Source organism: Neolamprologus multifasciatus, chromosome 16 (genome assembly GCF_963576455.1).
Source record: "Neolamprologus multifasciatus chromosome 16, fNeoMul1.2, whole genome shotgun sequence".
Classification (NCBI taxonomy): domain Eukaryota; kingdom Metazoa; phylum Chordata; class Actinopteri; order Cichliformes; family Cichlidae; genus Neolamprologus; species Neolamprologus multifasciatus.
The window spans coordinates 31,462,208-31,487,036 of NC_140454.1; the positions used below are offsets into that span (position 1 = coordinate 31,462,208).

A 24,829-nucleotide genomic window follows, 5' to 3' on the forward strand; every position below is an offset into this window, starting at 1 on the left:
AGGCATACACATACACCTGAAAATAAGTAAGTGAATAAATAAAACAAACTTATTACTTTAATAATTAGCTATCTTAATAATTTGCTATAACAACCAGGGTTGAGCTTTCATTTGTCTTCTTTACACACATAGGCTGGACTTCACGTCCGCAGTGCGCTAACACCGGCTTCCTAACCTTTTTGTTGCGGTCAGTTAGCAGCACAGAAACACAGACGATATTCGAGTTCAGGTATTCTGAACTTACCTGTGCTGGATTCAGTGGCAAAAGTGAGCGACTACCTGTGATAGTTCTCCTTTTCTTCGCTGAACTCATATTTGTGCCAAAGTAACCATAAAACCACCGCTAAACTCTTTAACGAAGCTCTGTGCCGTTGCTAGGGCAGTTGCCAAGTGATTAACGGTGACCTCGCGTAAACACCTGAGGACAACAGGAAGACCCGCGCGCGTGGACGTTTGCGTAGAACAGCAACAAAAATCTAAAGCTTCATATTTAAAATAATTGACGTTTTATTTGCTTTTCTTTTGAGTTTTTGTGTCTGTCGTGAACACTGTTTCTGTGTTTCACGTTATGTCGTGAAACTCCTCGCGGGTCTGTTAGACTTTAATCTCCCCTGGCAACATCAATGTTTAGGTGAGTGAGTCCTTTCATTGTGTGGCACGTGGTGGTACTGCCCCCTTTCCGATACAGCGCTGGGAAGTAGAAAACAGAGAAACTAAGAGCAATAAGAAAAGCAATAAAAACAAAACCGTGTTTAATAAAGATGCACTTCATATGTTCTACATAATACTGTATACTTTTCCATAAACTTTTTTTTAGTTTACGCTCCTCGTAATTATACTTCATAGGTTTCATTTTAGCATTCTTTGAGATATTTCTATCTTATAATAACTGAATATAGAAAAAAAACATTCCTGCACAGTCACTGTGCCTGCATATACCTATTCTTATTTCCTCAATACATTAAACGAATGAATGATGTTGTAAAATAAAGATACACAACAGATCAAGATGAAGAAATCTGTTATGATCGTACACTTATTGAAATTATTTCAAATACACCATGTGTTTATTGGATGATGTTTATTTGCCATAAATATTAGTAAAAATAAAAGTCACGTTAAACATCAACTCAAATACAACAATCTGAAACTGGTTCTGTGCTCAATAATTAATACAAAACATTAAACTTTTAGTCAAGACAAAGTCTTTACCATCCCAGCATCAATGTTTGACAGTCTAATAATAGAGTCACTCTGATATTCTGATGCCTGTTGAAACCAATTTACCAAATACCAACTGAGCTATGAACTATTCAACTGACAACTGAAGCTATTCATAAAGTCTATGAGTGAGCTTTTAAAATAGATTAATGTAGCTGGTCTGAGGTCTTTAGGTTTAAAATGTATACTGTACTTCTCCCTATATCGGTAACTGACATGTAAAATATTTTAAATATAAATATTTAATATACAAACTCATATTTTAAGTATGAGTTTGTGCATACTTAAAATCACTTATCAAAGTGTGTAAACATTCTTTGCCCTGTATTGACTCATCTACACATTTCTTTTATTTATCTTATTTCCCTCAATATATTGCATAAAAACTGTAAAAACTATTTACACAAAATTACAAAGGTAGCTTTGGCTCGGATAAAACATAAAAAAATACAGACACTGCCTTGTTTCTGTAGAGAAACGAATATTTTCTAATGCCTAGAAATTATATTATTAACAACCACTGGTTTTTGTTATATTATCCAGAAAACATGTGGAAACAAGAGAACGAGAATGCTCTCAGGTTTATTCTATTCTCAGTAAGATCTTCAGTAGGACTGTCTGGAAACCAGACTGACTTCTTATATCAGAGATCGCAGCACACAGAAGTATTTCTCTGTTCCACTTCCTACATGGAGTTTCTCAGCTCAGGCAGAGTGAGATTATACCTTCAGAGAAAAGAAGCATGAAATGTTTATAAGATCATTAAGCATCAAATAAGCATGCACACTCTGTTTTGTTTTTAGGGTCCATGCCCTACAACCAGATTTGGTCAACCAGTTATTTAAAAAACATGTATTTGTTGCTGCAAGTTAAATGAGTTTTCTTGTTACTGGGTGGCTCTATTGCACAAAGTAATACGAATTCATTTCCACTGAGATGTCAAGGAGGCTCGCAGAGTCACAGTCATGAAAAATTGATCTTGTTTCACTGGAATCTGACTTGTGAAAATTGAAAATGGACAAAATGGAGAAGTGCAGATAAAATAACAAATATGCAACTTCACCAGGAGTTCAGGTTGGAACCATTATTACCTAAGAACCATAGCATAACTAAACATTTGCCATCTGAAGAGATCAGCTATCCTGTTTTAACAGGTGCAGTTTATTATTGTTTTGCTGAAATATGCAATGCCTTTCCTTGAAAAAGGCACCACCTGGACGAGAGCATAAGTTCCTCTAAAACCTGTTTATACCTTTGAGCAGTGACTTTCCAGATGTGTAAGCCCTTAGATTGCAAGTCTTTACTTGTTTTTTTTATATATATTTGAATATTTTAATAACCTGTTGCCAAAAAAATTAGTTTCTTTTCAGTTTCACTTACTTTTCTAGCCCTTTGTTGCCCTCTCCCAACTTTTCTGGACCATGTTACAGCTATGAAATTTGAAATAAGGTAATACTTCCTTGAAAGTTTCTCAGTTTAAACATTTCATATGTTTAAATTCTATATTCTATTATGGGTTTATATATATTTGCAAATCATTTTGAATTCTATTTTTATTTATATTTTACACAGTTTCCTAACATTTTTGGAATTGTGATTGTTCTCTGTAATCTGACCACAAGTTTATCTGGGCTTCAGCTAAATGAGCTAAAACACAGGAACATTTGTCTTCTTATGCCTCACAATTGTGTAATTGGTACAAAAACAATGTGAGACTTCCATAAAAGCAGCAAGGAAGTTCCAGGAAGTTATATAGAAAGAAGGAAACCAGTTAAAAAGTGCCCAGCAACAACGGTGCAGGCAGATTTTATTACTGCTGGACAAAGCCGCTGTAGCTGTTTCCATTATTTGTGCTAAGTCAATGAGCTGCAGGCTGGAGCTTCATTTACCACCAGATAAGACAGAGGAATAGAGAACCATCAATCTTATCTAACTCCCAGCAAGAAAGTCAATATGTGAATTTCCCTTAAACTGTTCCTTTAATTAAGCTGGTCAGGGAGGATTTTCTTTACAAACTGATGACCGCAAGACAATAAAAGAAGGAAGTATTGATACTTAAAGTCAGCACATCCACATTCAGTGTCACATAAATCTAATCGTAATAAGAGAAAACTGCCCCCTTACCACGCTGTGACGCCTTTGACTAGATCCATTTCTGATAAATCTATTATTACCTGCAGAAAGAAGCAGGACTGCCATTAGTTGTCTGGAACAAGCTGCAAAAGTGTGATAGTGAAAGCAGCTAGGATTTCAATTTATGCCACATATGAAGAAAATAAAATAAATATTTAAACCACAATGAACAAAAGTAGGAAAATGACAGGTCGTATATTCGTCTGAAGAAGGAGTAAACACATAAAGCAGTTTAGCTGAGTTAGAGAGTTTTAAGCTTTTAAGGCTTTGAAGCTTGTGACAGGAAGAAAAATGCAGAATTTACCAGGAGCAGCATGAGTGTTATTAGCACAAAAAATATTGCTTATTTTTGTTACAATTGTTATGATAGCAGTACTTGTTATTTAAAAATATTAAAAAAAATATTAATATTTTCATAAACCATGCAATATATGTTTAGGATTTTTTTTTAAATAAAAGGCAAATATCAGCATAAATATGTATAAGAAAAAAAATGTACATGTATAAATATTGTTCCATATATATAGTTTTATATTTTTTATATATACTTTAAGACATCAATACCAAATGAGTAGTTCAGCTTAACATACCGAACCGATGTCCTTTCTCTCTTGAGAGAAGAAAATGCTGTTGTTTTTCACAGACACATCCAACCTCTTGGCTTGTGCTTCTTGAAGTAACACGTCAAACTCAAACCTGTGATGAAAGCAGGTAAACGAAAAGAAAGTGACACCATCTCAGTGTCTGCTTTAAAGACACACAAACTACAAAGTATAAAAATATAAATTATTCCTTTACAACAAACAAATGGTGAATGAGCGTATTAGACTTGCTTTTCATTGAAGACAGGATTAGTTGTCCTCTTCTTGACATGCGTCTTCTTACGATGCTTCCAGGTTTGGTCGGGGAGGAGATACAGGCGGACGTAAGAGTCTGTGCCGTGCTCACTGCAGGGCAATAAGTTCCTGTGTGGGAGAGGCCACGGTATTTAGGAGAACTGTTTCTGTATATTTTAATTAAAGCCTTTTAATAACTTAAATGGTAATGAGGACAGATTTTTGTGACATACCTGCATCTGATTATAAAGACTATAAGCTTATGTTTCAGGGTTGCATAGCGTACATTTAGCTCAATCTCTCCAAATGAACCCTGATGATTCCTAATGGCTCTAAAGAGAAAAAATTGCAAAGGTCAGTTTCATTTTTATACTTTTTTGAAAATGCAGCATCCAGCTCAGTTCAGGATATCTTTGGAAAGGTTAGAAGTTGACATTAAAGGACACGCAGAGAACAAAGTCTCACTCTGGAAATAAGAATTCATCCGAGGGGTCAAAACTGGATGAAGTGATGGAGTTCTGTGACAGCAGGCTGTGAGAGGTCAACCGGCGCACATTCGCAGATGATTTCCTTTTCTTAGATGCCTGGAAGGAGCCACGGCCTTGAGCTAAATAACCTTGATTTGGTGAAGCTGTCTCTTGGTTCGGAGTTGAGGGACCAGGGATATTGTTGGAGGAAACTGTGTGAGAGGAAGATGGAGCATCGGAGGGACTGGAGACTGAGGTATTCCCTGCTTTTCTGGCCTGTTGCTGTTTGACTTCTGAAGAAGGATTGATGAAAGTCTTAGGTGGAGGCTCTTCCAAATTAAGAATCTGTGTGAGATAGAAGACATGAGCAATGCTACTTATGACAGAGGTGAATAAGACGATGAGAAAACCAACAGAGAACATTTGCTTTGTACAGGAAGACAGATGGGTGTGTGTGTGTGTGCTTGCCCACCCTGAGCGTGGCCTTGAGTTTGATCTGGCTGTTTGCTCCAGAGTGCTCTAGCAGGAAGTACTGGTCTAGAGTCAGGTCCGAGATGTTGAGGAGGCGACTAAGGGGCAAGTTGAGAACACCGAGGTGATTCTTCTTCTCAGGCTCTTTGACCTGAACCACATGAACAAAAAAAATATTTAAAAAAACACAAATTATATTAACCTCATGAAGGGATCAGATAGACTGAAGGAGGTCTGGGTTCAGAATATGCCTCAGAATCATTTGTGTCAATTGTAGTAAAAGTTTCATTCTGAGTCAAAATTGGACAATTAAATGGGAACGTGATAAATATAGCACTATATATTTTTTTATTAGCAGCAGTGATTATAGTTAAGTTTTTAAAAACAATACTTTCCAAATGGTTGTTTTTGACAGCAATTTGTTCTGGATTAAAAAACAAACCTGAACAAAGAGCTGCTGCGTGTTGACGTCACGCACAAAGAAGGTGAAGCCCTCCTCCCACACCGGGTCTTTGGATGCATACACAACCTGGAGAAACAGTGCATCAGTAGTAGTTCAAGTTATTCACTGCAAAAAGATAACACAGTTACTGTGCTTTGCGTTTGTAACTGCAGTATTTTTTTCAACGGACTTTATAATAGTTTCACTGATCTAGAGTCAAAATGCTTCCAGATAAAATGCAGTCAAAATGTATTTATTTTGGATCACTAAACCTAAAAATGTTGCTTAAAACTGTTGGTAGGTAAGTGACACACGTTCTTATTTGAAACCAGAAATGACAAAAATTGATTTTAAGACTTAAATTTTGCCAAAAATGCAGGTAGGTGCTTATTTTCAGATGGGTTCTCATCCCAAACTATTCTTCAGTTTTACTGAATTTAGGCTTTTATCAAATTTCAAATGAAATGATATCTCCATTTGATCTGTAGACCTCTACTCTGACCTCTTCCTGGTAGCGGAAATGGTCTAAAATCTGTAAATATCATAAAAGTGATCTTTTTCATTCATAACAAATTGTAACTTAATGAAAAAAGGTGAAGCATTGTCATTTAAAGCAAGTGCCCATACAGCTATAATAACAGCTTTAATGATCATATTTGATATCATAGGGGAAAGTTATGTGTTTTTATGGTAAAGTGAGAGCAATACCTTGCTTTTCTGAACATTGCTGTCAATGGAAAATTCAACAAAGCTGTTGGGAAAGGATGCTCTCTTTGTGATCTGAAAACAAAGCAAAACAATGACCTGGTCAGAACATCAGTAGAGCTCTATTCCAATTCCAATTCGGTTAAGTGGATCTGTTTCTTTAAGTCAGTGTCAATATTAAAAACATATAACCTGCCTTGTAATTGTAAACCTTTGCAAACCAGGTTAGGTAGCAGTTTACATCGGTTCCATATTTTTTCCTGTTTTTTGTGTGAATTTTGTCATAATTATGTGATGAATTCTGTGTGCTTTGTGAGGTTTCCGTGAGCTTTTTCCTATAACTGGGTGAATATTTTGGATTTTTATATTGACTTTAAATGTGTTTTGAAGAACTAGTTTATCTGGTTGTTTACACTCATATTTTAAATGTAGTAAACAGACGTTCAAATTTTTGGTCCCATGTAATTAAATGGAATTTCACAGAATTTTATTTGAAATTACTGTCTAATTATATTTACCCACAAATCCTTAAAGGTAGGCACAAAAGGGAGGTAACAAGTCAGCTTTTTTACAGGAAACAAAGAATAATTATAGTAAATGTGATTACTGCATAACCAATTGTAAGCAGTGTTTAATTAATACAGTGACCGAGGAATCCTGCGAACACTCAGGATGAAGTCCTCATTAGGAGAATGGTTCACGGTGTCTCTATGGATTTGTAAATGTCATTTATCAAATGTATGTATGAGTTTAAGTGGGATTATATAAACATATAATTGCAACTACTTTACTATTTCATACTTCACCTGGATTCTCTGGTAGCATTCTTATGACACTCCTTTCATAAAAATATGATTTGGCTTGTACAAAACCAAAATTGGAAGTCTTCCAACAATAAACTGCAACGTTCTTTATTCAACTCTGTAATAAACAACACCACCAACTAAGACGAGGAAGAAGAAAAACATTTATGCTGACAATCATTACTGAAGCAGAAAAAAATACTAATGGCCAACCTCCATCTTTACACTTCCAAATAATGATGCATAAAGATAAGAAATTAAGTTTTCAGTTTATTTTTATCCTGCATTTTCACATTATAACCAGCAGAGGACGGTACTAATGAAATTAGGAAACCTTGAATTGAGAAAAGAGTAAAAGAGTTTTGTTATTTTAAAAAAATCCTTAATAATTCTACCAGTTGGTTTATAATTATCTAAAATACCAAATGAATGGAATTTATATCAATTATGAAATCTGTGAAAGTAGAACCTTATTTTTTATTGATTTATTTTTTTTAAAGTCTGTTTCCTCCATGTTCCTCCTGCATGTTTCTTAAGGCTGGGAAATTTAATCTGAACATGTCTCGGTTCAAGGAGTTAGATCAGGGGTGTCAAACTCAAATACACAGTGGGCCAAAATTCAAAACTGGAACAAAGTCGCGAGCTAACGTTAATATTTATTGAAAAAAAATCTTCCTCCAGATATAAGAATTAATCTTTTCTTATGGACTCAAATAAGTTTTGCTGGAAAACTGAATATGGAACAAGCAAAGCTTAATACTAAACAATATAGATATTAGCTGTATAATACCAGTAGGCCAGCTCTAATAGTAATTTGGTATGGCTTCGCGGGCCAAATGTAATTAGGCTGCGGGCCAAATTTGGCCCGCGGGCCAGAGTTTGACACCTATGAGTTAGATGAAGAGCAGCTGGCAATAACAGGCATATACAATTACAGGCATGCGCCAGACAAACTGGAAAGACCACCTCTGAACACGCACAGGCACATCTAGAACACCTACAGAAAGCAGATGACCTGACTGATATGGCTTTTTGGCATCAATATACAAAAGCACTATCAGTTGCAGGACATTGAAATGAAGTAAATAAAAGTAAAACAAAGCTTTTGTTTTAATATGCTCATCTATTATTGTAAAAGAAAACATACTCTCACTGGCAAACTCAATAAGCTTTGGGCTCCCAATAACCCCCAAAAATCACGGATATTTTTATAAACATGTTTAGGACAGAAAGATATAAGGGTCCTCAACGTGATCAAAACAAGTGATAGTGAAGGACTTGCTTTGCCGTCTCTATTATTAGAGCTAATATTGCACATTTGATCCAAATATCTGTATAAATTTGGCATTAAAACAAATTGCAACAAGAAAAACAAGGACACAGCCTGATGCATTAATGCTAAAAAAGCTGTCGTCTTACCCGCGCTTCTTTTGAGTTCTTCCTGAGCCTCTGTTGGTCTGAGTTCTGAGCAGGACAGAAATACAGCTGAGAACATTTGCATGACAACAACAAGAACAATACTACTTATCAACAGAAGATGCTTACAGGTAGATCTGTGGCATTGTCCAGATACACCGCAAGTATGGCACAGGCAAAGTTGTCGTTGGACTGGGAGAAAATGTTGTGAGAGGAAAGAAATGTGATTTCCACAGCAGTTGGACACTGACACACATACAGCTGCTGCTTTTAGTTCAAAGTGAAATATACACATTCGAATGTTATGTTGAAGAAATAGTGGGCTGCTGTACCTCCTGCAGTAGGCTGGTGTCAGTCTGAAGGGAAAACCACTGGAGCTTAAGGTGAACTTCACCGTGTGGCACATCCTCCAAAGGAAACCACTGCAAGAGTAAGAGGATGTTTGAATGGCTTTAGTGCAAATAGAAAACCAGGGAAAATGGTAGCACATGCATTTTATATGAAACAGTGCACTGTGGTACAGAAATGTTGTGTTATGAAGATTAATCTATTGAATACTGCACATTGATTTATTGATTATCATTCAAATATCTCAGTGAATGCAGAAAAAAGATCTACAACAAAGCAAGAAAGCACGAGACAAGGCTAATCAAAAGGTATTGGCTGAAGCACATGCTTATTACGCCAACCAACAGAAGCTCTTTTAGCATGCAGCTCATGTACATAGGGCTCGAAGCAAAGAGTAAAACAAAACAAACAAACAAACAAACAAACAAAGCAAAAACTTTCCACCTGAGATGAGTAACTACATTAAATTAAATTTCATTAAAATAATCAAAGCAAAACAACCAAGAGTTTCAATATTATTAGTATTGCTCTTTTCACTCTTGATTTATATATTTTTCTAATACTCTATTTTTAAACATGTCTTTAAACAAGGAAAATGAACTCCACCTTTTTAAATCACTGTCATAACTATTCCACAAGTTAACTCCTCTAACAGAAACACATCTCTGCTTTATATTTGTCCTTATCTTGTTTTCTTTTTAAAGAAATCTGTTCCCCTTAAGTCATATTGACTCTCTCTGACTTTAAACAGCTTCTGGGTACTGTGGCAAAGCAAGTTATTTGGTGCTTTATACATTATCTGTGCCATTTTATATTCAACTAAATCATAAAATGTCAGGGCATTCAGATTAATAAAAAAAGTTAGTTGGTTCTATATAGTTCGATTGATTCATTTATAATTCTTATAGCTCTTTTTTGTAACTCGGAAATAGGAAGAGTATTTGTTTTATATGCATTACCCCATATCTCCAGACAATAAGTCATATATGGAAGCAACAGAGAACAATAAAGTGTGTATAATGATTTCTTGTTCAGGACATGCTTTGTTTTGTAGAGAATAGCAATGGTTTTTGAAATGTTTGCTTTCACATGGTTTCTATGAGACTTCCAGCTAAGCTTATCATCAGTTATCACTCCAAGAAATTTATTTTCGTACACTCTTTCAGTTTCAATTCCATTAACCCTGATTTTAGATTCATTTTTCATTTGTCAGCTCTTCAGGGTAAAAGATCTCACCTGATCCATTTGTTTCTCGCTCTTCACTTCTCCCAAATTGAGGTTATAGCTAAAGCAGACAGCCAATGTAAAATACAAATCACATTGTTAATGTCAATATTAGTTAGATTTTTTATAAGCTCTTCATAGGTAAGAATCCACTGATGCCAGGAACTTTGAGAAGGGCTTTTCTTAGAGGCATAACTGACTCTGCACGAGGACTGCGGCCTGCATGATGAGATAAGGAAAAGCCAAGAAAAACATCATCATAACTCAAAACTGTACGACATACCTTCCAAGAAAATCATCTTTATCTACATCTTCATCATACAGCTCCACTTCTAGCTCTTGGCCAGGAGCCTCATGGACAACAAACTGCACAGATAAAGAAAGCGAGGTTTTTAAAAGCACTAAGAAGACAAGGTTACATGCAGAAAATGGAATATTTGATACTGATGCTGTACAACAATACAATGAAACAAGTAAAACCGAAGATGAGTGACACACCCAGCATTACAGGGTATGAAATACAGTCATGTGTTTGAATTTTGTGTGGGGGAATTCGTGTTAGCCTACCTCATACACTTCATTCCATCTTGGATGTAGATTCTTTTTCACAGTCTTGCTTTTGAAGTGTATGTTGCCCACTCTGAGTGTGGCATAGGGGTCTGATTTGCCTTTCACTAAACCCATCACGTATGTGTCCATAGCCAGCAGGTCCCTGGCTTCCAGCAAGTGGACCCTCACCACCCCCTATGAGGAAAAAACACAAGATTCATATTAATGATAGTGTCTAGGAATGGGTATTGATAAGATTTTCACGATTCCGATTCCATTTTCGATTCTGTTTAACGATTCGATTCTTTATCGATTCTCTTATCGATTCTTTTTTTAAAAAAAAGGAGAACATTAAGTTCGATTAGCTTAGAACTTTGTTTTATATCTTCTCTTTGAACAAGATAGAAATTTAGGAGTAACATGGCCTTACAAACCCAACAGTGAGATCTTAAGAGATCCACAGCCTACGGCTCTTCAGTGGGGTGTCACAGGGTCCCCAGGAAAAAAAAAATTGTAAATGTAAAATAATAAAATAAATATTCTTCTGTAGCAGTAACAAAGTATAACATCAATTATTCTGTAGCAATTACACAAGAATATCCAGTAATGTCCCTGCCTACAATTAAACACATTCACTTACTGAAAATCATCTGCTGTGGCAAATGGGTGCAAACCTTTGACCACAAACTGAGTCACTGCTCGGTGACATTCGTCTATCCTGGCCTGAAAGGAGATGCTACCGGTAGACTGCAGTGAGAACTGCCAGCATCTGAGCCAGACTCTGTCTGTCTCATCATGGTCACCTAAATGCACAGTAGTGGCAGGTTTTGTAATAAGGCAGATCGCGCTAACATAATATGCACTGTTAGTTGATTATTTACCTGCCGCATTAACAGGAGAGGACGTGCAAACGTTACCGCTGCTGCTGGGTTGAGATTCACGAGTCCGGAGCGGAATTAAAAACACGACATTCATTTAAGGTTATCGTGTGTTTTGTGAGCAAATGCTTTTGTATATTTGTAGTGTTTCCTCCCTTAAATGAAATATCTACTTTGCAAGTATTGCAAGTTGCCCTGTTGTCATCCGTTCTCGTAAAGTATAACCAAACTTTTGAGTGTTTGAGCCGCTTAGGCGCCGTGTTTCCTGCCAGGTAAATGACGCTCCGCAACGTGGCGACGTCATTCGGGGCGACTGGAATCGATAAGGAAATCGTTTGCAAAAATGGCAAACAATTCCAAGGAATTGAAACAGTGGGAACCGGTTCTCAACAAGAACCGGTTTTCGATACCCATCCCTAATAGTGTCTTTGTATAAGTAACAAGTAAAGGTAAAAATAGGTTTAAAGAGCAAATAGTTAACTTTTTTTTTATCTTAAAATGCACTGTGCTTATAAAAAAATCCAAGTAGCTGCCAGTTATAAGGTGAAGCTAAATGTGTGAATTGGAAATGTGATGGTACATACACGAGGAAGTGGAAACCTCATTTGGTCCATTTTGACCTGGTCTATGAGGGGAATACACATGCGGTTGGGCAACACTATAAAAGAAGCAATGATGTTCATGATGGTCTCCTCTGACAGTGAGCTGTAAAGCGAAAGATGGAGTGAGACAAATAAATATCAAAAAGTCTGGATGAATCGGTGATAATAGGATTATTTTTAAAGATTCTCTGACCTAAAGGCAGGGCTGCTCAAAAGGTTTGTCATGCCAGTCCAGTTAATTTTTAATGTCTGAAAAAAAGAGTGCTTTAGATAATATTAAACACACAACTACACTTCTCACAACTCCACACTGAGAAAATCTGTGGCCACTTACAGGGCGGCGAATGAAGAAAAAAGTGACTCCTCCCACCAGCGGTGTTTGACCAATAAGAGGCTCTAAAATAATTCTCATCATCCCCTGGAGCTGGAAGATTTAAAGAAAGTTTTACAAGGATAGTAAACATGTGATACAGATGATGGAGAGAAAACAGAAAAATGAGATTCTCACTTTAACGCCTTTCACACCAGCTGTCATTGCTGAGTTCACGTCAGCACGAATGTCCACATCACCGTCATAACTGCAGAGTAAACTGAGCTGGTCAGACATAAATGATGGCAAGAGAAAACATCCTGCACATGACTTGGAATTTAAAGTAAAAAAAAAAGTGTTTGACCAACCTTATATTCATGTCTAGAATCACTTCCCTATGTTCCACTTCATGTGTGTACGCTCTTATTCCCGTGATCTTGAGAGGCTGAAAATAAAGAAGCATTTAAAGAAAACCATTCAGCCACAACACATCACCTCCAACACATTTCCAATGAATAAATGTCACTGGATATTAGGGTGGATTTCCAGCAGAACAAATACAAACTCGATTTAAAATGTAAATAAAAGCAAAATGCAATGATTTGCAAATCCCATAGACCTATAATTTATTCACAGTAGAACTGAGAAAATGGACCATTTTAAGAAAAAAAAATACTCATAGCTCATTTTGAACTCCATGTCTTAAAAAGGTTTGGAGCATCTTAGAAAGAGAGAGTTTCTAAGAAGTAATGATGGACTGCAAAAACATGGATTGCCTGCAGTAGAAGAACTTTCACCAACTAAAAACATCAGAAGCAGAAAGAAGAGAAACATGACTGCATCCCAACTTTTCTGAGATGTGTTGCTGCTATCACATTCAAAATGAGCTAACATTTTACTTTAAATTATGTATTTTCTCAGTTGAAATATTTGACATATTGTGTGTTCTGTTGTGAATGAAATACAGATTTATGAGATTTGCATTGCATTCTGTTTTTATTTCCATTACAGTCGCCCTGTAATGTGTAGGGAGATGAAGACGTGAAGTGCAGACTGAACACGAGTCATTGATTAGATCGTTGACAGATTTCAGAAAAGAAGCAAAGAATAAGGTACCACAGTATAACTGAAAAGTTGCTGAAAAACAACAAACTTGGAAACATACTAGGGCTATGGAACACTGAGAAAGGTGAACAGAAGTGCTGACAAGGGGAGACAGAAACTATATATATATATATATATATATATATATATATATATACACACACACACACACACACACAGTGGAATGAAGCACGCTACAAGCAACCAACTCACAAAATGGTAAATGGCCTGTATTTGTATAGCGCTTTACTAGTCCCTAAGGACCCCAAGGCGCTTTACACATCCATTCATCCACACATTCACACACTGGTGATGGCAAGCTACGTTGTAGCCACAGCCACCATAGGGTGCACTGACAGAAGCGAAAATAAAGCAGGAAAAGCAAAACTTAACAGGGAAAACACACAAATGAACTCAATGAAGGAGACTCAACGCAACAGGAAGTGACATTGAGGGAAGAACTAAACTCAAGCAACTGAGAACTAGGAACAAAACAAAATACACAGAACACGGAATAAATGAAATAAATGTAAACACTAAATAAGCCAGGAATGAAATAAATAATTAAACTAAACAAAACTTCAAAGTGCAAAAAGCTCAAAATGCTGGGTAGCAGCCACAGGACCGTGACAGACCCAGTTCTTTTTCAGAACTGCACAAATCAAAGACACTCACAATGCGCCCAAAGTGGATTTTGGTAAAAGTAAAAGTTTTCAGTGAAGGACTGGAGAACCTGATGGACTGCTGGATGTTTTCTCTAAGTAGCTTCTCCATGTACGTCCCAAAAAAAGGCCACGCCTGCTTCAACACCTGACAACACATGACCAAAAAAACATGTGAACACTTGATTCAGAATAGCAAACTGAAATTTACTCACAACGTTAACTGAGATTAACACTAAAAGGCTTAATGTATTAAATGCTTTGTTTAGCTTTCTAAAATTACAACTTATTTGTAAAATGTTTTTGTTAGTAACTATATAATATAATATATATATAATATAGTTTGCACTTCCTGCAGTCTCCATGTTGCTTTCAGCTAATTTATCTCTGACTTTGACCTTCTGTCCTCATGCATTAAGGTGTAGGTTTTGTGTACTCTGGATCAGCAGGGCCTTAACTAGTTCGTGTTATAGAGGAATAACCGAATATCTTCTGGATTGTGTTTATTTTCAGCAGAATAGAAATCACAGTAATAACTACAAAAGGTATATAAAGGCATAAAAGTTATCTGGCAGCACGGTGGCAGGGTGGATATCACTGTTGCCGCACAGCAAGAAGGTCCTGAGTTCAGTTCCTCCATCAGGCTGGAGTCATTCTGTGTGGAGTTTGCATGTTCTACCCATGTTTGTGTGGGTTCCCTCTGGGTACTCTGGCTTCTTCCCACCGTCCAAAGACATGCAGTTTGTGGGGATAGGTTAATTGATTAATCTATATTGCCCATAGGTGTGATGCAAATGGTTGTCACTCTCTGTGTGTTAGTCCTGCGACAGACTGACGACCTGTCCAGGGGCGTACCCCGCCTCTCGCCCTATGACAGCTGGGATAGGCTCCAGTGCTGCCTGCGACCCTGAAAAGGATAAGCGGAAGCGAATGGATGGACTATAAAAGGTATTATTAATGTCCTGTTGTGTGTATTGCCCAGCTGAATGTCTGACTGTGAGTGACTTTCCTTTGTTACGCTGGAGTTGATTTGCTAGCAATTTGCTTGATTTATTATTTTCTTTGAAATTGTTATTTCTAGGTTGTGTTCTTACATAAAATATTCTGTAATTCTCCCCATGTTTGTTGGCTTGGGTTTGTTGTTGGGTTGTTTGTCCTGTTTTTTCTTCTATAAGGAGCTTGTTTTTTCTGTTTAACAAAGTAAAAAAGGAAATCATTTGTTTCCATGAACTCTTTCTTTTTGTGTCAGTTATGTCCATGAATAGGGACCTGGGTACAATTAAAATCTATAACATTTCCTGTATGAGGAGAACTTTTGTTTTGTCACATGTTCCTGAACTATTATTCTTTCTGCCTGAAAACAAATACCACATACATTCCAAAAAACAAGTCGCTGCTTGTTTGTGTCACTGCATTCAGCATGCTGTGTTGGGTTTTGCTCTGTGAATGATAGATCTACCTCTTTAAGAGTGTTCTTGGCCTGGTTAGATGCAGTGAAGTTTTTCTTAACCATGAAAACAATTGTGTTATAATGCACTTTAGTTGTCTTCTTGCTTTTGGTGTTGCTGAGCTGGCTAGGGCATTGAATCTTTGTAAGAATATACCAGATTGTTAATTTGGCTGCAGGTTTGTGCTCTTTCTGTCTCTCTCTTTCTCTGAAAGGTTTTTTATTTTGTTTTGTTTTTTTAGTCTCATAAAGTCCTCATTCACATGCATCAGCATGTTTTAGGAACTCCCATAAGTTCATTAGGTGATCATAAACTCTGATCAGTAATCTGGCAGGAATGATTCCTGGGAATTGTAGATGGAAGGACAGATGACAGACACCTCATCACTGCACAAACTCATCTGCAAGGTGAGCTGAAAAGACTATACTTTTAAAAACCTTTAAAGTAAAGCTGGAAGTCCGCACTTCTATCATATATTGACTGTTTGATTTCAAATCCACTGTTGCAAAATACAGACGAAAAATTATTTTTAAAAAAGAAGAGAAGAGAAGAGAAGAGAAGACAAACCTTTATTAGTCTCATACGTAGGAAATTTCTTGTGTCACAGCAGAAAGTGGAGAGTGCAAGTTACAGTAGTAAAACTTATCATTGTCAAAGATTTAATGGACCTAAGTGTAGCTGATTCAATATTTACAGACTAACTGATGTATTGGATACCAGATTTTATGATATTTGATGTGGGCTTATTTGGACATATCTTCAGTGCCAATTAAATCACCAATTAACTGAACATGCATGGAACAGGGTGAGCATGTAAATGCCACATAGAACGACAGAAGGTTCAAACCAGGAGTCATGGTGCTACCACTTCACACACCCCAAATATGGGACAAGAAAGGCAGTTCTGACTCTCATTACATGCAGCACAGTACATTTTAAAAATAAGTGGTGCCAAGTTCTGGTTAGGTCTAACTAGATTGTTGAATAAACTGATCAACAATGACTCCCTTTCTTTTCTTTTTGACTGATTTTTAACATGCCATAATTTTGCATTTGTATCAAACTATCAGATTTTGCTTTAAATCTTTTAAAAATCATTATTTGGTGCATGTTGTTAGGTTCCTTATGGCATAAGCAGCAGATCCACTGTTGGAATGGCTGCAGTGTGCCTACATGTTCTCTCTCCCACATTTTCCATCTTTCTTCCAATGTTTGTGTCAAAATAAAGATGACAATTGTCATAAATTAGCCTAAAAATGCATCAAAAGAACAAAACATTACACATTATTATTCTACTTGATCTTAATGAGGTCACCTAAAGGTATCCAGTACAGCCCGATCCGGCAGGGAGGTGTGGGAAGCCAGTTCAGGCGCCCCCTGTTTTTGTCTTACTTCTCTCTATCGCCTTTTCTATCCCTTTCAAGAAGTTAGGCTCCATAAATGCTAAAGAGGGTGTCTAGTGATAATGGCTGAAATACCCGATGAATCCAAGGTCCACTACTGACGATTTGTCCTAAATTTTAAAATCATAAGCTAGATCAGATCTCTAATCCCTAAACCTAACTAAGGAAGGAAAATGTCAGATTAGCCTGGGTAAAAGGCACACAATCTCATTCACAAGCTGCAAGATCATTGCACAACCCACAATTTTGTCTCCACTTGATTATGGTGTTATTGTTTTATGAGTGCATCTATATCCACCTTAAGGTCTCTAATGGGAGTTTTTCCTTCACACTATTTCCAAAGTGTTTGCTCATAGTGAGTCATATGATGTCTGTATGCATTATTGTAGGGTCTAATTAACAATATAAAGCACCTTGAGGTGACTGTTGTTGTGATATGACGCTGTATAAATAAAATTGAATTGAATTAATTTGAATTAAATTCTGCATATCACAGTGCATAATGTGAAAATTTCAAATTGTTGTATTTGTGCATCTGCAACTACTCTTGCGCCTGTTTTTAGTCTTGGTGTCGTTCTTGAAAAAGAGATTTCAATCTCACCGAGAGAACCTGTTTTAAAAAGGACTTAATAGATAATATCACTCTTAATATGTGAAAAATGTTTGAATACTGTACCTTGTTAAGCCAGTGAACCTTCTCTACATCAGAGAATTGCACCTTTGGGGGAAAAGCATTAAAGTTAAAATCTTGATGCATGCTCAATCATCCAGGTAAGTAAATCTCCAAAAGTTGATTCCGTTCATCTGGACGAAGCGTTTTGTGGGAGAAACGTTTCACTTGGATGAGTGACGAAACGTTTCTTCCACAAAACGCTTCGTCCAGATGAACGGAATCAACTTTTGGACATTAAAGTTAAAGGTTGACGTGTCACAGTGTCATGCATGACGGCGTTGGTGGAAGATGAAGAGGTGTGATGATTAAAAACCTCCCTCAGAAGTTTAGGCTGTAACAGAAAAACAGAACATACCCAGGATGCCATCGGTAAGGCACTTCTCAGCTCGGTTTTGATCGCGCGTTTTTCATTGTCCACTAAGTCGATGGCTGATGTGATCCGCGCAACTTTCCATTGGCGATTTTTCTTCCAGTAGGTGAGCATAAACACGCACAGCAACACCCAGCTGATGTTGATGCCCAGATAGCCTACCAGATACACAGGGTAGCAGATGAACACCGCTCTCCCGCAGTACATCACGAACTCTATTATTACGTGGTTAACAGTCGAGGAGCTCAGCCTGTCCGTGCACTGGATGCTTCCGGACGGTTTTTGTGCCATCGGGTCAGACACGGTCTGAGGACCTGGTTCAGAAAACGCACTTATTGTATGATCAGTGGGCGAACAACTTTCTGTGTAGCGTAATTCATTTCATTTTCATTTGAAAAGTAGACAAACCAGTCCTCCACACTTACCTCGCGCTCATAGTAGTCCTAAACCTTTTCCGTGTTTTTTTCTTTTAAACAAAATTAAATATGCAGGATAAAATGACGGAAATAAATCCAGACCTGGAACTTAGATTTTCACGCTGTATGCCTATTCTGCACCGGGAGGTGCTGTGTAAGTCAGTGCCAAAACACCCCGAACCATATTGTTGATGTTGTAACTACACAGTAACGTCATCAGGGCACGAGCGCACAATCACACGCACGTTGTTGCACTTTTGATTCCTTACTGGCACCTACTGTGTCAGTAGTGCGCTTCAAGTCAGGACTTTCCACGCACACGGAGATGTGCTTATAAGGTGTCGGTTCTCATTGGATGTTAAAATTCCTCAGTGATGAAGTTTAACAAATACAGATACAGATCCTCTCTTACTGAACCCGGCTTTATTGCGCTCGTTTAAGTCCCAAACAGACCGCATTTCTCTCCATGGACAAGAAAAAAAGGAACGGAGAAATAGCAGATGACGTAATTAACAACAAGGAAACTTCATATATATTTTTTGTTACCAATTCTCATCGTTCTTTTATCATTATTTCAATTCATGTTTTCATTAATATCTTTATTTAGCTTCATTTGATTGTTTTTGTTGTCTTTTTCTTAGTATCATCATTACCATGAGTAGTGGTACAAATACTGGCGGTGGTGTTATTATTTATATTGTTATTATTACCAATATTTTTAATATTATTATTGTTATTATTATTATTTAATGATGATTCACCTATAGGTGGTTATAACCACATAATGTAGATCCCCATATCCACGCAGTGGGTTCAACCACATGAAACTCACACCCAGTTTTAATTGAATGCAAACTCTACAAATATGCACAAATGTTTGTTTGTTTGTTTGTGTTCTACTCTTTTTCACTGTATTCTTTTTCTCTTGTTTGTGTCAGTGCACATTTTCTTCATAGTTGTTTTTGGCAATGCTGATTAATTCTGGCATTTTCACTAAGCATGTTTCACATTTTTATTACTCACTTGTAAACATCTACTCTTACCAGGAGCAGTTTATAAGAGAAAATATATTGAGCAGAATCAAATTCCGTGTGGTTTGTGTGCCCCCCCCCCCCCCCCACAGTAATAAACAATAAGTTGTTTATTACTGTTAAAAAAGCTCACCTGATCCATTTGTTTCTCCCTCTTCACTTCTCCAAAATCAAGGTTATATCTAAATTGGACAAGAAATGTACAATAACATCAGAACTCAGACAGATCATTATTTTAATCAGTTTTGTAGCTCAGAAATGCATACCAAAACAATAATCATATCACTACATTTGAAAAGAAAGCAAAACTACACACACTGACACGGACTTTCAAATTAACACAGGAAACACGGCAGGCACAGACTAGACACTGAACTAAACCTACCCTAACATAAGGATTACAATAATAATAATAATAATCAGCACAACTAAGGAATCAGAACCTAAATCATAATACAGAATAATACAAAAACACCAGAAACAGAAAATGCTGGGTCAAACGACCCAGAAGCGTGAAAGCTTTGATTAGTCATGTATGGCCAGTAAAACCAGAAAAGTGCTATACAAATAGAAGTAAATGACATATTATGGACAAAAATCAAATATGTTGAATATTGAGTGATAAAACTGTCTTTAAGTTGGATCTGTTGACATCAGTGACTACTGTCGGATTATGATATTATTTTATGCCATGTTAGACCCTAACTAAAGATTGTGAATTATTATGTAGTTTTAGTTTGCATTATGCTCCTGAATTAGAAGAAGGTGATAACTATTACATTTGGTAAACTGATTTGCATTACATTAGACTGCTGATTTATTGTGAATGAATGATATTGTTTTATGATGCATTATACTGTTGAGTTATAAGAAATACTGTTCACAGAAAGTCATCGTCTCATTTGTCTGGTTAGAAGAGAACAGAGCATACTGCCCCATCTCATCAGGAGCAGATAAACAGGGAGCCAAGGTCGTAGCTTAGGCGCTGTGTGTGAGAAAGAATGTGAATGTTTAGGCTTTTATGATTAGGTGGGGGCCACTAGAGGCTATAAGAGTTTGATCAAGGCTCCACCATTTTGAGATCTGATGCTGTCTGCTGTATGGTGTCCATCTCCCACGCGTGTGTTCATTAAATCATCGTTTGACTTGACCCGGCCGGACCAGTGTTGTTATTTTGGGTTTTCCTCTTGTATCCATCCCCAATATTTGAATCCGCAACATTACAGGAGGCACTACAACGAGAAATCTATTGATGACTGATTGGCAGATGCTGCCTGAAGATGGGGCGATCGTGGCTCAAAGAGTTGGCAGTTCGTCTTGTAACCGGAAGGTTGCTGGCCCGGCCCGGACAGTCTCGGTCGTTGTGTCCTTGGGCAAGACACTTCACCTACCACCTACTGGTGATGACCAGAGGGGCCGATGGCGCGATATGGCAGCCTCGCTTCTGTCAGTCTGTCCCAGGGCAGCTGTGGCTACAACTGTAGCTGCCTCCACCAGTGTGTGAATGTGAGAGTGAATGAATAGTGGCATTGTAAAGCGCTTTGAGGGCCCCGAAAAGCGCTATATAAATCCAATCCATCATTATTATTATCATTAAAGAATTTGGCCAAAATCCATTTAATATTCGATTTACCTTCCAAGACAATCATCTTTGTCTGCGCCCTCATTTACAGCTCTAATTCTAGCTCTTGCCCCAGGGCCTCATGGACAATAAACTGCACACACAAAAACAACAACAATGTTTTTATTGTCTTTCAAGTATTTTGATTTAATTTTACTGAATGGGATTTCAGTAGGTTACATTAAGAAAAAGTGGATATAAGATACTGAGCAAAAATGCAAACAAACTCCACAAAATTGTGTTTTCAAGTTTGTCCATGAGAATTAAGTGACACATTTTTTTGTTAAGGGAAAAAAGAGTGTGAGAATCAAACAGTAATCGATTACTGAATCAAAGTGTGGATAAGTGCAGTGTGTTTGTGTACCTCATACACTTCATTCCATTTTGGGAACAAATTCTCTTTGACGGTCTTGCTTTTGAAATGCGTGCTGCCCACTCTCAGTGTGGCATATCGGTCTGATTTCGCTTTCATCAAATTCATCACGTGTGTGTTCTTAGCCACCAGATCTCTGGCCTCCAGCAAGTGGACCCTCACCACCCCCTGAGAAGAAAAAGCACAAGTATTCACATTAACAGTCAGGTAAACTGAAAGAGCAAAAAACTAGCAATAGTCAAAACAACATTTAAAATTTTTATACTTTTTATTTTGATAGGATTCTGTTTTTTAATGTGAACTGCTGCTTACTGTAGCTGCAAGTTATAAGATGAAAATAACTCCAAAAATATTTAACATACACGAGGAAGTGGCAACCTCATCCGGTCCACTTTGACCTTGTCTATGAGGGGAATGCACATACGGTCGGGCAACACCATGATGGAAGCTATAGCATCCAAGGTCGTCTCCTCAGACAGTGAACTGTGAGGTGAAAGATGTGATGAGAGAGGACAGCAACCAAACAAGTAAACACCGAGTAATAAAATCATTCATTTCAAATATTTCAAATATTATTTGAGACCTTAAAGAAGGGATGCTCAAAAGGTTTGGCATACCAGTCCAGTTTATGTGCAGAGTCTGAAATAAATTTTTAGAGTTTTAAACATTACTAACTACAAGGCTCCACTCGTCATAATAAGACTGTGAGAACGTCTCTGGCCACTTACAGGGCGGCGAATGACGAAAAAAGTCACTCCTCCCACCAGCGGTGCTTGACCAATAAGAGGCTCTAAAATGACCCTCAGCATCCCCTGGAGCTGGAAGATTCAGAGTGAGTTTAACATGAACAGTAAGCATGTGATATAGACGATGGAGAGAACACAGAAAAATGAGATGCTCACTTTAAGTCCTTTCACATGAGTTGTGATTGCCAGGCTTACATCAGTGCTGATGTCCACATCACCATCATAACTGGAGAGTAAACTGAGCTGGTCAGACATAAATGATGACAAGAGAAAACATCACACTTAGGGATGCACCGATACCGATACTGGTATCGGGTATCGGGGCCGATACTGTAAAATGTGTGTGTACTCATACTCGTAAAAGTTAACCGATACCATGAACCGATACCAACTTATTTCATTAATCAGAGGGTGGCTTGTCATTTCTGTTGTAGTTTTTTAGATTGGCCACTAGGGGGACATCCCGCGCTAAACAGGCACAGGGTTAGGCGAGAGAGACTGGCGGCTCCAGATAAAAAAGAGAAACTGGAGGCTGCTGTAGCTAGGCTAAACAAAATGTCAGCAGTGTGGAACAGCCAACTTTAACTCAGGTTTTGGAAAAGCGATGAAAAATATCAAGAGAAAATCCACAGGCAGTTAAAATAACAGAGGCTCTGACTCATTTTATCGCTCTGGATGACCAGCCAATGCCGGCCGTGGAAAACATAGGATTGCACCGTCTTCTCAGCATACTCGAGCTGCGATATGAAATTCCCAACCGCCCAGACAGTGCCAATAGTTCAGTGATATTTTGTTAAATTACAATGTGGAGACTCTGCAATAATTTAACAGAAGTGCTTATTTTTCACTTGAAATTTTTGTGGTCATTTTTATTAAGATTTTATTTTTTATCGGCAGGGAATATAATAAAACCTGTCTTCCAATTAATTGTATTTGTGTGTGTGGTAGAAGTGTTGGTTTTTGTACTCTGTATCGGCAAGTACTCAGATCCAAGTATCGGTGTCGTATCGGTTTGAAAAAATTGGTATCGTTGCATCCCTAATCACACTACTTTGTAAACTAAGGTGAAAAAATGCGTTTGACCAACCTTATATTCATGTCTAGAATCACTTCCCTATGTTCCACTTCATGTGTGTACGCTCTTATTCCAGTGATCTTGAGAGGCTGAAAATAACGAAATAATTATAAAAAATCACTCGGCCACAATATATCACCTATGATGCACTTCCAATGATGAATGTCACTGAATATTGAAGCAGAACAAATAAAAATGGTGCATAAATCAAAACCACACACTTTGTATCCAAAATGAATAGTAAATGTGAACGCTTTGAGTGCAAGATTGGAGGCCCTGATGGATGGATGGATCTTTTCTCTAAGTAGCTTCTCCATGTACATCCCAATGAATGGCCACACCTGCTCCAACACCTGAACACATAAAAAAAAACCTCACACCACTTTAGCGCAACTTGATTCAGCACCTATGAGATCACATGGTACATAGAATTTTACTTGCTTTCTTATATGAGGTGAAAACAAAAAGGCTTAATGTATCAAATGGCTTATTTAACTTTTTTAAAATGACAACTTATTTTAATATTTTGTCTTTTTGTAGCCTAAGCCTGCTTTAAAATTCTCAATAACATTATCTCTGACCTGTCTGGTGTCTAAATCCAATCGAGAATCTGTGGCAAGATCTGAAAACTGCTGTTCACAAACGCTGCCCATCTAATCTGACTGAGCTGGAGCTGTTTTGCAAAGAAGAATGGGCAAGAATTTCAGTCTCTAGATGTGCAAAGCTGGTAGAGACATACCATAAAAGACTGGCAGCTGTAATTGCAGCAAAAGGTGGTTCTACAAAGTATTGACTCAGGGGGCTGAATAATTACGCACACCCCACTTTGCAGTTATTTATTTGTAAAAAATGTTTGGAATCATGTATGATTTTTGTTCCACTTCTCACGTGTTCACCACTTTGTGTTGGTCTTTCACGTGGAATTCCAATAAAATTGGAATTCCAATTGTGACAAAATGTGGAAAAGTTCAAGGGGGCCAAATACTTTTGCAAGCCACTGTATGCTAAGCGAGCCTACCGCAGACATGAGCGAGACATAAATATGAAGGGATGCCGGTTCGGACGTCACCCAGATCAACAAGGTCCGCGTCAGGTGTTGAGGAACCAGGGCACCCTGAGGGAAAGTGGGCCAGTTTTCAGCCACCTCCTGTATATGGATGACATCAAGCTGTATGCCAAGAGTGAACAAAACATCGATTCCACCAGGATATACAGCAATGAAATCGGAATGTCAGTCGGACTGGAGAAACGTAGTCGGATGATAACAACAACAACAAAGAGAGGGAAAGTAGTCAGAACTGAGGGGATCGAACTACCAGAAGGAAACATTGCATACATTGGGGACAGTTACAAGTACTTGGGGATCCCACAGGCAAATGGGAACCATGAAGAGGCCGTTAGGAAAGCTGCAACCACCAAGTACCTGCAGAGGGTCAGGCAAGTCCTGAGGAGTCAGCTGAATGGTAAGAACACCTACGCCCTGCCCGTGATCAGGTATCCTG

The 24,829-nt window shown here is 37.7% G+C and overlaps 2 protein-coding genes and 1 long non-coding RNA gene across 5 annotated transcripts in view; 1 reads left to right on the top strand and 2 right to left on the bottom strand.

The window, feature by feature from the left end:
* dnah7 (dynein, axonemal, heavy chain 7) overlaps window positions 1–610 on the bottom strand; it is a 71,062-nt gene extending 70,452 nt beyond the window's left edge. Inside the window, exon 1 of one of the 2 annotated variants that reach the window (XM_085135180.1) lies at window positions 245–610. In XM_085135180.1, the coding sequence (XP_084991306.1) occupies window positions 245–313 (69 nt within the window). In that variant the 5' untranslated portion in view covers window positions 314–610. The remainder of the gene's footprint in view (window positions 1–244) is intronic. The other variant, XM_085135179.1, reaches the window with a different exon arrangement.
* The window catches only part of LOC146501073 (uncharacterized), a 404,586-nt gene that overhangs the window by 323,447 nt on the left and 56,310 nt on the right, over window positions 1–24,829 (top strand). The window lies entirely within an intron of this gene.
* LOC146501078 (extended synaptotagmin-3-like) lies at window positions 1,583–18,718 on the bottom strand. Of its 2 annotated transcripts, XM_085135203.1 has the most exons (24): window positions 18,491–18,718; window positions 18,051–18,379; window positions 17,699–17,740; window positions 14,185–14,319; window positions 12,774–12,850; window positions 12,604–12,673; window positions 12,430–12,519; window positions 12,289–12,344; window positions 12,078–12,198; window positions 10,634–10,810; window positions 10,350–10,432; window positions 10,079–10,127; window positions 8,827–8,916; window positions 8,624–8,686; window positions 8,498–8,542; window positions 6,279–6,350; window positions 5,571–5,657; window positions 5,130–5,279; window positions 4,656–5,002; window positions 4,424–4,522; window positions 4,188–4,319; window positions 3,945–4,050; window positions 3,346–3,395; window positions 1,583–1,946 (listed from the first exon to the last, which is right to left on the bottom strand). In XM_085135203.1, exons 2-24 carry the CDS (start codon window positions 18,354–18,356, stop codon window positions 1,907–1,909), a joined length of 2,487 nt encoding a protein of 828 aa, XP_084991329.1. In that variant the 5' UTR covers window positions 18,357–18,379; window positions 18,491–18,718; the 3' UTR covers window positions 1,583–1,906. The 2 variants fall into 2 exon arrangements, with proteins under 2 accessions (XP_084991329.1, XP_084991330.1); XM_085135204.1 differs by lacking the exon at window positions 18,491–18,718 and having other exon boundaries at window positions 14,185–15,078; window positions 18,051–18,112.